The following is a 13,872-nucleotide window of genomic DNA, read 5'->3' on the forward strand; positions in this document are numbered from 1 at the left end:
ATGGGATGAAGAAATATTTCCACTGCTCTTTTTCTCTTGTAAAATTCTTTGTAATATGCTTTATGACTCGGGGGTTCTGTGCTTTGGAAAGGGTACACACATATTGATTGTTTTTCCTGCCATGTTTTGAGTATAATACATAATTTTATTATTATATATGAATTTTCATTCATTTCATTATTGATAGCTTCTTATTTCCTGATACATCAAGGGAATAGATAGAGCACGACAAACATTTTTTGTGATCTTACAATTACTAACTGTATGTTAATTTTCATTTTAGAATTCATTCATACCTGAAGTGACTGTATTTCTGGTTTGAATATAAAACATATTTACCAGCTGAAAACCAGAAAATTGACTTTACTTGGAGCGATGACTTAGAAATTATAAAAGCTTACCTGACAAAACAATCCATCTAGAGTTGTGTGCGGTTTTCAGTGCATGTGTATTTTAATAACGCACTGCCTTTTGACAGTTCAGATTTTTCCTACAAATACTTTGCATTGATGTATTTGGGCTTGTTTGTGTTTGTGTCCATCTTGGGGAATTATATGTGAAACGTAACCCTCAGTTGGAAAAATGGAATAAAAATAGTTTCACTTAGTTGAGCTTAGCAACCAATATGTTGGAGAAATATGTACAGTGTTTGTATCACTATTTTTTAATGCCATAATTATGCATGGGATGAAATAGGACCCTAAGAACAGTATTAGGACTGCTTTTTGAGCAGTGATTTGAGTATTGCATTCAGCAGTGATACGTAGCAAAATGTGCCAGGGCATTTGAGCATGATAAAGTCACTGTGTACAGCCGGGAGTGTGGAATGAGCTGGAGAGGTAGAAAAATAAAATACTGAACACTATGAGTATTGCAGCCACCAGCAGTGGAATGGTTCAGAATAAGCCTTAGACAAAAGAGATGGGGACCACAGACTATGAATGAATAAAGAAGGTGTGCTATTGCATGAACAAGGTGTCATCATCATCAGATGATGAATTTCTTTGTTTTCCAAGAAGTATGGACTAAATGGAGAAGTGGGGGAACCAGTCTTGTAGCTTGTTATAACTAACAGGACTCATCTCAAGAGGGATGGGATTTATCTCAGCCAATTACTCACATTTTTAATTAATCTCATCTTGATCTGGACATGTAATACAGGTCAGATGAATCACTTCGTACATGTGCCCGTTTCTCTCCATTGACTGTAATTGGAACCCAGATGACTTCTGCAGATGTCTACATAAGAGACATCTCATTTAGTTTTAGATGTTTTATGTCATTGGTATTCTCATGTGCCAAACCCCAATCTTCATGCCATGAAATTCAGTGGACCGTAGTAATGTCAGAGACCGTATTTCAAGAACAGAAGTAAAATGTATTAAGTTTTTCCATGAGGCATCTAGTGGTATGCACTTAGAAATTAATATGTTACTAGGCGATAAAGTCTGTAAGACAGGCTACTGAAATAAGCAATGAAGGAAAGGAAATTCCATATTGAAAACCGCAGAACCACAGCATTGGTATAATCTTTAATTTGCGACCCAGACGAAAGATGCATCCTTGATTATGGCAAAAAGATAAGCCAAGGCAAAATAAGTACAGAATTGTAACTACAAGAGTAAGTTTCTCATCACAGATTATAAGAATAAATCATTTTAAAATTTGGGCAGATGGGCACTAGTCAGGAGAAACTGCAGTTCTTAAATATATTGTCTGTAATCAGTGATAAAGAAGAAATATTTAATGAAGGCACCTGCTGATAATAGTTAATAAGACTGACTCACTCTTCTAGCAGAGAAGAGCGAAGTTAGAGCAGAGACACTAGATGACACAGAAGACCTCAGGAACATACTCTCTTTCTGGACTGATCCTGCTTCAGGCTATGTGAAAGGGACTGATAAGATGATTCAGGATGGGCATGGATGAGGCTAAATTCAGTTTCTTTTGTGTGGTCTGGAAGACTGTTAAATGTTCAGCCAGGCTCTCTGAGACCTGTCAATTCTGGGATAACAACATCAAAGCAATTAAATTAAATTCCTGTTTTGAATAATTTTTTTCATGTAGACGTTTTATCGGAGGAAAGGACAGGATGGAACTGTACCTCAGGCTGAGACAGACTATTCATACGCCCATCTGTAATACAGATTTGTTGACTCCCATGTACACATACGTGCACCAGGGCACAGAGGCTGATACCAGCTGAAACAAAGTAATGATTTACATTATGATGGGTTATGGTGCTTACTTCGCATGTTGTTATTGTTGCTATTTAAATAAAATCCCCTAAAGTTTATTTCAGACAAGACTGAAGTAACTATAGTACCATAAAACAGTCAGTAGGAACATTTTGTTTATGTAGAGGTAAAATATTACAGTTGTTCAACAGATTGCAGACTTCCTTTTGTGGGCATTTGTAATTATTTGGGACTAAATCCAGTTCCTAGGAAACTTGGTAAGAATCTTTCAGTCAGTTCCAGAGGAACTTGTATCAAATTTCTTTTTGAAGATGCCAAGTTTTATAAAGTTGACATTTTAGTGTTTGCTGGGTGCCTTATACGGTGAGGACTAAGACTTCCATTGGCACTCTGCATAGTATGTGCAATGGTGTCCTTTGCCATGAAATCGTCTTAATTGTATGGGGTAATGAGGAGGGTAATGGGTCTACCTGGTCACTACTTCAGAAGTTGTTTGTATAATAATATAGGAAATACGGGGAATAAACAAGAGGACCTGAAATCTTAATCCATGAGCAGCAGTGTGACTGAACTAGCATAGCAAAGACGCGGTGGGAGGACAGGGAGGAGGAAGAGGCTGTTGCTGTTGTATATCGGGTTCAGATATTTGTCCTGTGACCCAGCTGTAGAGGGAGTTGGGCATACTGATGCTCTATAAGTAATGCTAAAAGGGGAAAAGCTCATGAGCTCCATCGTTATGCAGGCATTGCACAGACCACCAAACAGATCAGGTAGGTGGGGATTTATATTAGCAGAGTACAAGGGATGGTGATGATGGTAGATTTTAATTAATCAGTCATCTATTGGAAACCAATAAAGGAGAATACCAACTGCCCAACATGTTTTGCAATGCACTTATGACCAAATTTTGAGATGGTGGGAAAAGCTATCGAAGGGGAAGCTATTCTATTTGGTACCAACTCTAAGGGAGAAACTGTTCAAGAATAGGGAGAGAAAAGGCAGCTTGAGTGAGAATTACCCTGGGATGACAGAGCTTACAGCTTTCAGGAAGGGAAAGAGGTTGAGTAAAAGAATCAGAACAACAGATTTCAAAGGGATATGAGAGGACTATGGGCATAATCTCTTTGGAAAGGAGTCTGGAGAAAAGAAGTTAAAAGAATTGGTTGTTCTTCAAAGAAAAAATATAAAGAGAAAAAATGCAAATTGAGACAGCACAGGAGAAGGACAAAAAGCGTAATAAAATAAATCTGTCTAAAATATAAGCACCTCATTTATATCACGCACAAGAAGGAATCATGTAGAAAATTAAAACTAGTTTGGATTATTCAGAACAAGTGCAGAACAATAGCAAAAGGTGTAGAGAAAAAAAATAATCAAAGAAGCCAAGGCCAAAAAATGTGAACAAGAAAAGACTGTGTACAAGAAAGAACACGAGGAGTAACAGAAATTGTTCTGGAAGTATATTTCTGGTAAGAGCATGTTCCAGGAAAGTGTTGCTCTGCTCTTTAACAGAAGCATATCAGTCTTCGCTAGTGGTATTAAGAGTACATGGAAAACTCCGCCTAGAATACAGAAAGGACAAATCGGAGAGTACTTAATGTGTTAGGTGTTCCCAGGTTAGCTGTACCTAAGACACGCTATATTTGGAAATTGGAAGAATTGGCTAAATCAGTCTCAGCCCTGTTAGCAATTACCATTGACAATCTGAAGAAGAAAAATGAGAGTGTGTGAAAAAACAGAAAAATAGAAAAACTGATCCTTAAAAGGGTGGAGGAGCTACGGAGGGAAGAGGCCTATCTCAGATTTACAGATCATTGTTGTTCCTAGAGAAATTACAAATATTCAAACATTTTGTAAGTACCTGGAAGAAAGCAACAAACAGCAATCAGCATGGGTTTGTTGGAACTATCTAATACCCTACAAGAAGAGATTAAAACTTGTCCATAAAAGAAAAGGAGCAGATGTCCTACATTTTCACTTCAAGAAACTTCTGAATGCTGTCTCACGAGACTCCCCTATAAACAAGGTAGTGACTTGATGTAAGTTGCATGGGACATAGCTGCAAAGCTGGTTGGATAAGGTAACCTCCAGCCAGCTACTGCGGTTGTCACAGGCATGTGTGTATTCCACAAGAGTTTATTTTAGACACTATTCTGTTTTTTCAGTAATAATCTGGATTATGTATTAGAAAGTATTAAATTTGCAGTTGTCACAAAGTTGAGAATGGATTGGAAGGATGCCGGAGAACAGGATTAGAATTGAAAATGATCTTGACACATTGGAGAAATGGCTAGGGGAATAAGGGAATATTTAATAGGTGTAAGTGCATGGTACTACTCTTGGGCAGAATAGCCATATATAGGACACAGGACAGCTGGTTAAGCAGTGGGTTTTGGAAATTATATGTAAGTCATGAATATTACATGAGTAAACATAATCAAGCTGTTGTGAAAAAGGTATGAATGGATGAAAAAGACACATAGCCTGCAAAATGTATGGAGTAATTAATCTGTTATACTCAGTACTCTGCTCAGCTCAAATACTGGGTCCAGTTTTGAGCATCACACTTCAGTAAAGATAGGGCTAATTGGAGAGAGTTCAGAGAATGGCAATGAGGATAGTTAGAGAGCTGAAAAACATGACTTGTAAGGAAAAAATTGAAGAACCAGAATTATTTACCTGAAAAAGTAAAAGATAGGTACGAGAGAAAAGTTTTCAAGTATGCAACCCTCCCCCCCCAAAGAACAAACAAACAAACAAACAAAACCAAAAACACCCAAACCCCAAAACCCCAAACCACCTTGAACTTACACAGATGAAGGGAATGATCTGATCTCTGCATCCAGTATGGATAGCTTCAATTCTAACAACAATGAATTAGTTTAGACATCAGAAAAAAATTTCTGATAGTAAGATAAGATCACTTAGAACAGGTTAGATGAGAAATTTATACGTATATTAGAGGTCTTTTAAAACACGGAAAACATGTCCAAAAATGATACAAGTGTAGCTGGCAGTTTGGAGGTGACCTGCTATGGACCCTATCAGCAGTATTCTGATTCTCTGTTCTGTGATTCTCTATTAAGTGTGTTACATTACTGCCTATTATTACTGTGCCACACAATGCATTTTCTGTTCTGTAAATCTTGTGAAACATTATCGTACTTTGAATTAAGATTATACTTTTTTTTATTTCAGTGTGTGCAGAAGCTTACAATCCTGATGAGGAAGAGGACGACACAGAATCTAGGGTAGTTAATGCTTTGAGTCAAATACTTATCTTTTCAGTTCTCAGGCATTAAATTTAGGAAGAAAAATGTAACCAGCATTACCATTCCTTTGCAAAAGCATCCTTATTTTAATATACTTTAATATTCTCTTGGGTTTTCATATTAAAGGAACATTTAAAAATTCTCTGTAATAGTCACCCATGTAGGACCTGATGTGAGTATTATTTTAAATTACCACACCTTTGATACGTGGTCTGTTAAGGAAACATTTTTGTGCAATTATATTTGCCCAGAGAGCGCCTGCTCCTAAAAGTATTTATTTGGTGTCCTCATAAACTTGCAGTAGTTTCCTCAATATTCTAGTATTTTTCATAAGGCAGAAGAAAGGTAAATTATAAAATCGCTAAGATTTTCAGACGTACAATGCAATAACTAATGAACTGTATTTATTTCTCTTACTTATGTCACCCTTTAAAAAGCATTTACTTAACTTTTAATATGAAATAGCATAAGTATCACTTTTAAGACAAGTGTAAATGTTTATATTCTACCTAATTTCTGGCTTGTAAAACTGTCAAAAAGGTTATCCTATAGTATGACAGTTTTGAAACTTAGCATACTTTTTTAAGCATATGAGTTGAATGACCAACTTGATTGATACTCACATTAACAAGACATGGGTAATTTAGTAAATCTCTAGCTCACTCGGATAGTGTCAAGTCTGTTGTTTACTCTGTGAACCTTCTGATATAAATTTAACACAGATACTATTTCACAAAATATTCTTTGGGAATTAGTCATGGCAAATGGCTAAATGTAACATTGGTGCTTTTTATAAAACATGCATGCTCCAAATATGATTAGAGAGGAGCAAAGAAATGTTTATGCAGCAATAGTTGAGGTAAAGGTATCCAGAATGGCTTGCAGAAATGAACAGGATTCTAGAAATGTAAAGATCTTGGTAGCTTAAATACAGCAGTGCTTCATTTGCTAATGCTATGGCAGTATAATGTTATCATTGAGTGTTTATTCAAATCCTGAAGGTTTTGAAATGAAAGTGTTATGAAGCATGGCCAAAATATTGTGTAAAATGCTTAGCTGAATTAGCTCAGTCCTTCAGCTAGTGCTGCTATGTGATAACCACTTTAAAGGTTTTTCTATTGCATCCCTCAGATTATTCACCCTAAAACAGATGATCAAAGAAACAGACTGCAGGAGGCATGCAAGGACATTCTTCTTTTTAAGAACCTAGATCCGGTAAGAGATTCTTTGTAACAATCAACATTCAGCAGTGCTGCTAAGAATTAATTCTCTTGAACTTTTGAACAGAAGTTTACAGATTTGACTTTTGTAAGCTCTTACGTATGCTTTCTTCACCATTTCATAAACTCCGGAAATGCCATTTTTATAATTGATATGTCATATATATAAAACCTTTTGTTCACCACCATGAGTGATAGTCTTCAAGTACATTGATATGAATGTATACACTAATATGATTGTAAAGTATTGTATTTTCTTATTTTAAATCTTCTTGCTGTTCATTGATGTATATAAACTTATCAGTTAACTGGAACGTTTAAGTTGTTTCTACTAGTTACTTTTTATCATCCAAAAGTGTGCTGAGTGCTCCATCAAAACCTAAAATTACCCCCAAAGCCTACAGTTTAGCTATAGATGTAATTGAAGAAGCAAGTTATGAAATAGAGCAAAAGAGAAAGGCAATAGTGAGGTGTTTACGTTATTATTTCACTTAATACAGATACTGTAAAAACGCTACAGATAATTTTCTTCTGTGCAGATAATTTCCTGCTGTTGCCTATAAAAACAATTATGGGCTTTTAAGAAAGCTTAAATGCAGTGAATGAGTGGTCTGGATCAGACAAAGGTGATAATGCTACAAACAAGAACAGGATTGTTTAAGGGAAAAGGCGAGTGTATCAATCAAAACATGCATACTGAGGGACGATTCACAGCGCACCAAATGCCTTCTCAAGAGAATTGATTCAGTGCTGTCAGGGGAGGAAGCATGGGGGAAAGGGAAATAATTATGTAGAGTTTTAAGCATGAGAACAAAAATTTTAAAATTTGATTCAAGAGCTAATGGAAAGACCAGCCTGCAGCTCTGTTTGGAAGTCAGGTGCTGTTACAGGGAATGCACGTTAATTCGTGCTGCAGGTTTCCAGCTCCTGCTTTTGTCTGCGCAAAGGCTGAGCCCTGACCCTGGGTACCTGTTCCCAGAGAGGCCCTGAGGAGCAATGAGCCACAGACCCCCAGCTTTGCAGAACCCTGGAGTTAGAGCTATAGGAGGGCATCAAAAGTCTCAATGTAGGTGCTAATATGTGTGCATCCTTGGGACACTAGGAATGCTGACGGAGAAGACTTCCTAACTCCCTCATGCTGTCTGTTTAATGGGTAGTTAATTAGCTGTTCCACTATACTTGTTCAAGCTAAAATCACCCAAACATTTGCCCCTTACACTCCTGAATTATTTTTCTGCATAACTTCAGGGATACAAAGTAGTTTTTGGATATTTCCTCTGGATGTGAAATTGCTTTATTATATATTTTCCTTATTGTCACTGTGTCCTGGCTTCCACTTGGCTGGACCTTTGTTACATCAGCCTGCCAATGGCATTTTGGCAGACCCCTCTTGGTTAGTCTCTGGGCATTTCTCTCTTATGAGCCCTGTGACCCAACAGATTATCATGTGCTCCTAGAATCTGCTGTGATGTTAATTTTGAACTACTGCCTTCCTGATTCTGGCTTTACACAGTTTCTTGGTAGTATCTGCTTATAGTATCAATCCTCTGGATGAGATCTGCTTTCCCTTCCAGTGAGAACTAGATCCTCTGTCTAAATAGTCATCAGCCACTTGGTCTGCAGGACAGGGATCTATTGGCTTCATATCAGCTATATTGTAATGTTGTGTAGATGTAGAGCGTTAAACTGTGCCAGTGTGGCACAGAGATGTAACTCTTCCAAGGAATATTGAAGGATTACTTCCCCTGTTTGTGGAGGTCTTCTCAGGACTGTGCTGCTGTCTCAATACCGTATCCCCTTGATGTTTTGAACTCCTTTTTTACTTTTTGCTTTTGAATCAGTTACTTGTAATTGCTAATGGTTCCCACAGTCTGTTCCAGGTGTTTAGCAGAAGACTTCTTAGCTGAGTCCTCCCCTTGTGGAGCTCTGCAGTCCAAAGCCTTGAAATCTGCTCCTGGGATCTCCCAAGTCTTGTTTACCCTCCTTTGCTCAGATTGTCCAGTGGATTAAGAACACTTCCTTCTACTTCAAATCCTTCACAGACAGCGTTCTTGAAGTTGAATAAGATAATTTTTGTAAACGAGTTTTTCATTACAGTAACTTTACTCAGAAAAGGCATGGGAAAGCTACTAAGCTCTGAAGATAGCAAGGGTATTAAAATGTAGCCTTCCTCAGTCTGGCTTGCTCCTTCTGTGGAGCCAGGATCTGTAGTCCCCAGGGAACTTCTTCCACTCCTCTTTCTTGTTCTGCTGCTTGGCAGTGACTCAAGAGCTCTGCCACTGTAGTTGCAGTAATTTAAATGTTCCTATCTCAGCTCTCTTCCTCACCTCTGTCTCTCCACCCTGCAGCACAAGCGCACATGGTGCCAGCTGCTGCAGTTCGGTCTCTGGTGTATTAGCAAAAAAACTCCTTCATCTTAGAGAGAGATAATATCTTCAGCTGCTAAAGCTAAAGTCTCTGGAACATAAGTCAAGCTGTGTATTGATAGCATCTCCCACTCCCACTGGTTTTTTTTTTTTTTTGCATTGAACTTCAGCCTCTTTCTGCTATAGTTCTGTGTATGAAAAACATTGTTTCAGAGGTCAGTGAGTTAGAGGGGAAGAGACAATGTAAAGTGCTTAACGGCTTTTCCCTGGTGGCGTTTTAGCAAGGTGTCAAACGCCATTCCTAGATAGGGCACCACTCTGAAACACAGTATAACATGTCTTACGGCGTGATCAGAATTGCGTTCAGTACGTGATGCTAAATGGAGTCCACACTTTCTTGAAACTTTATCCCACCCTTACACGCTGTGTTTTAATTTAAGTGGAAAGATAAGGGTATCATTAAAGCAGAAAGAGAAGTTGCCGTAATTAGGAGGTAAGTTACAGTACTGCTCAGCATTTTAATTAAAAAGTCCATCTGAACAGACAAAAGCCTTCACATAAAAGTAAAAAACAGCAGAACCATTTGAATGTGAGACTAAATGAGATAGAGGAGAAAAAGATAACCTTCAGACTCTGAGGCAACTTAGGACTTTCTAAACACACACAACACTGTCTTGAGCCTGCATTTACCTGATAGCAGTGTTTGAATATCAGATAGGTAAACTTATGGAGAAGTATTTATAAATATCAGTATTTCACATATTGGCTCTGATTGAAAATATAGCATAGTATAAAGGAACTCCAGCTCTAGTACAATTCCCTGAGCAGCACTTTATGTTTTAAAGGCCAACTCTTATAAATTCTTTAAAGCCTGTGAAGTTACTTGAATTTTCTTGAAAATTTCTTTAACTTTGTGGATTGATGAGGATGTGACCAGTCAACTAATGTCAGTTCAGCAAGGCACTCCGGAGTTAACTTCCTTAAATAAAAGGTACTTTTAAATAATTGATATGTTAGCATTCTTTTCACCTTTCTGGGGGCTTAATCACTTCCCATCTGGCTGCTGTCTCTCAATATCAGTTTTAGCTAGTGCGTAACAGTATTGAAAAAATTACTTGAAGAGAAGAATATGGATTGAAACATGCATGTGCAACAAGATGAGGGAAAGAGGTTTTTTGCAGAGCTCTTTGGCTACTTTTTAGGGGACCAGATCAGGAAAGAATCAAGAGAAATTCCAGGAGCAGAACCATGTGGATGAGTGAATTAGAAGAGAGAAAGGTGCATTCAGATGTTCATTTTCCTCTCCCAATGCTATTAATCTAACCTATGTTAGATTAACTCATTCTTCTTCTAAAGCACCTCTTCCTGTTCTTCTTCCCAGGAAAACCTCTTCCTGTTAGACCACAGTATTATTTATTGTTCTTCTCGATTGCCTGCCACACCATTGCCAGAAATCCTAATATTACTTTTGTTCTCCCAGGATTGCCATGGTGTGCCAGGCTGCTTGCTCTACATACATGCACAAAGCATGTTACCACATTCCCCTTCGTGCTCCAGATGCTGGAGGTTACTGGCAGTGGAATCAGAAGCTGCATGCCCTCTTTCCCCTCCACTTCCACTTTGTATAAGCCAGCAAGGAGAAAACAAGATGATGACCAGATGCCATTAGTGAGGATAAGCCCCAGGTCGCTATTACTGGAATTTGTCTCTGTTCAGCCTAACTGTTTTATCACTGGGAGGAATAGCAGCAGCAGCTCATTAGTGGCCAACGCAGCCTTCTACACTTCCTTTTTACAATGCAATTCAGAGAAGTTATTCTTTTGGTTTTGTCTTTTAAGAGGAAAGTTTGCTGGGGCTGATTAACAACAGGCTATTTGGTTTGGCTGTTATGGCCCATAGGACAGCAGTTAAAAACCTGATGAACCTATTATCAGAGTAACAGGGTGGCTCAAGGGACTGGTAGCATCAAAGCTGTGCCACACCCTTGCACTTAAAGTTTGAATCCTTTCTTCTGCAAAAATTCACAAGCAGTGTTAGATCATGTATTCTCTTTCAGGTTGTTGTGGTTTAACCCGGCAGGCAGCTAACCACCGCACAGCCACTCACTCACTCCCCCCCACAGTGGGATGGGGGGAAGAATCGGGGAAAAAAAAAGTAAAATTTGTGGATTGAGATAAAGACGGTTTAATAGAACAGAAAAAAAAGAAATAATAATAATAGTGATAATAATAGAATATACAAAGTGAGTGGTGCACAATGCAATTGCTCACCACCTGCTGACTTATAACCAAGTAGCGATTGCTACTTCCTGGACCACGCCTCTTATTTATATACTGAGCATGACGTCATATGGTATGGAATACCCCGTTGGCCAGCTGGGCCAGCTGTCCTGGCTGTGCACCCTCCCACCCTCTGAAGAGTCCTTGACTAGCAGGGTACTTAGCAACAACTAAAAACATCAGTGTGTTATCAACATTCTTCTCATACTAAATTCAAAACCCAGCACTAGGAAGAAATTTAACTCTATCCTAGCCAAAACCAGGACACAGGTAAATTTTATTTTGGAGAGCTTTGCCCTGCTAATGCTTGTAGAGAATATTTCAAATAGGTCTTGACCTTTTCTAAAAGGTAATAAATTATATATATTCTTCACAAATATGCAAGAGCAATTTCTGGGCATATTGCCACTCATGCACCTGGGGAATTATTATAAGAGAGCACAAATATTGATTAATCAATTAGAATTGATTAACTTGAAGGAACATGAAAGAAAGCGTAATGCAACTGTGTTTTATGAATAGTGGACTCTCATACGCAAGGCCAAAGCATTCCTTGAAAAATGCTACTAACAGCAGATTCTCATAATGCTCTTCCATTCTTAAAAATTTTGGTGAAGAATTAGTACTACAGATGTTAGAGCAATATATATATATATATACACACACGTGTGTGTGTGCATGTTTATATATGAGTGAGCCCAGAATGCCTGAACATGTTAATACTGTGCCTTCCTAGATAGCACAAAACTCTTTGCAAACTAATGGGTTCCCAAACAGATAGAACTGCACTTAATCCTCTGTTTTTTGCTAAGGCAAAATTAATACTTACATCAACAGAGGTTCTCTCCGCCTTGCCTATTGTATCAGAAATAGTGTGGCCAGCAGAACTAGGGAAGTGATCATGCCCCTGTACTGGGCACTGGTGAGGCCGCACCTCGAATCCTGTGTTCAGTTTTGGGCCCCTCACTACAAGAAGGACATGGAGGTGCTGGAGCGTGTCCAGAGGAGGGCAACGAAGCTGGTAAAGGGCCTGGAGCACAAGTCTTATGAGGGGCGGCTGAGGGAACTGGGGTTGTTTAACCTGGAGAAGAGGAGGCTGAGGGGAGACCTCATCGCGCTCTACAACTACCTGAAGGGAGGTTGTAGCGAGGTGGGTGTTGGTCTCTTCTCCCAAGTAACAAGCGATAGGACAAGAGGAAATGGCCTCAAGTTGTGCCAGGGGAGGTTTAGATTGGACATTAGGAGAAATTTCTTTACTGAAAGAGTGGTCAGGCCTTGTAACAGGCTGCCCAGGGAAGTGGTTGAGTCACCATCTCTGAAGGTATTTAAAAGACGTGTAGATGTGGTGCTTAGGGATGTGGTTTAGTGGTGGACTTGACAGTGTTAGGTTGGACTCGATGATCTTAAAGGTCTTTTCCAACCTAAATTATTATGTGATTCTATAATCAGTTATTGGAGATGTTCTGCAAAAGAACTGCCCAATGTAAGGTGCCTTCATCTTTTGCTTAAGAATTTTGGAAACTATTTGCAACTCTGAATTATTTCTGCTCTTTTTTAGCAAACTGCTGAAAAGAATCAGCCAACTTGCTCAGAGGGCTAGTTACAAAATATTGAAAAATGTTACTGAGCCTGACTGATGGGCACGTGCATGATACTTGAGAGGCAGAATACTAACTTAACATAAATCTTTGTGGAGGAAGGTTAAGGTATATTCTCAAGGAAAATATTATTGCTTGAAAATATTGATTATACATCAAAATACAAATTAGATTCTTTGATAGTGAAGAAATAAATGCCTTTTGATTAGTTTACAAGTGGGTATTACACAAGGGAACTATACATTTTGAATTGGATCAATAGTGCTGCTAACATTTTTATCAGAGTTCCAGGGGAGTATATGTACGTGGTTTTGTTCTGAAAAACAAATGCAGAGAGCTGTAGACATGAATTCTGTAATTTACTCTTCCTCTCCAAGGTCCTGACTTGCTGATTAAGAACTCCTTTTCTTCCCATGGTTTCCCTGCCTGTGTTTTGCTAACTTTTCTCTTTTTTTTTTTTTTTCTTCCTTTCTATTCTGGTATTCTGTCTGCTTCATTACCTTGTTAATATCATGCTAAGCATTAATTCGTTGATATTTTATATTGCTCAAAATGAGGGCAAGGTGGCCAACAGGATGTCATTTTAACTTGGGCTCATTTTAGTAAAATGGTTGTGGGAGTAAAGAATAAAGTGGTTTAGGAATTCAGTTAGGGGCAATAGAACAACTGTGGATTCACTTTGTTCGTATGATACTCTTACGGTTGTGTCTCAGAACATTATAATTTTTACAAGTCATATGAGATAGGCAAATCTTGTTACTACTATTGTACAGAAGTGCAAGGCAATCTCACGCCTGCTTAGGCTGTGCAGGATGTCTTGGAACTAAAAGGGAAATTAACTGAGATTTCCTGTCTACCAGGGAGCACTCTAGCAGCACACTCATCCTTCTTTTGGGGGATTCCCAAAGCATATATAATCCCAACATACCATCCAATACT

General features: G+C 38.4%; 1 protein-coding gene across 1 annotated transcript in view; it reads left to right on the forward strand.

Moving 5' to 3' along the window:
• The window catches only part of PRKAR2B (protein kinase cAMP-dependent type II regulatory subunit beta), a 98,197-nt gene that overhangs the window by 68,870 nt on the left and 15,455 nt on the right, over nt 1-13,872 (forward strand). The window contains exons 3-4 of the mRNA XM_075145489.1: nt 5,397-5,449; nt 6,602-6,685. Coding sequence (XP_075001590.1) covers nt 5,397-5,449; nt 6,602-6,685 — 137 coding nt within the window. The remainder of the gene's footprint in view (nt 1-5,396; nt 5,450-6,601; nt 6,686-13,872) is intronic.

Source organism: Calonectris borealis, chromosome 1 (genome assembly GCF_964195595.1).
Source record: "Calonectris borealis chromosome 1, bCalBor7.hap1.2, whole genome shotgun sequence".
NCBI lineage: Eukaryota > Metazoa > Chordata > Aves > Procellariiformes > Procellariidae > Calonectris > Calonectris borealis.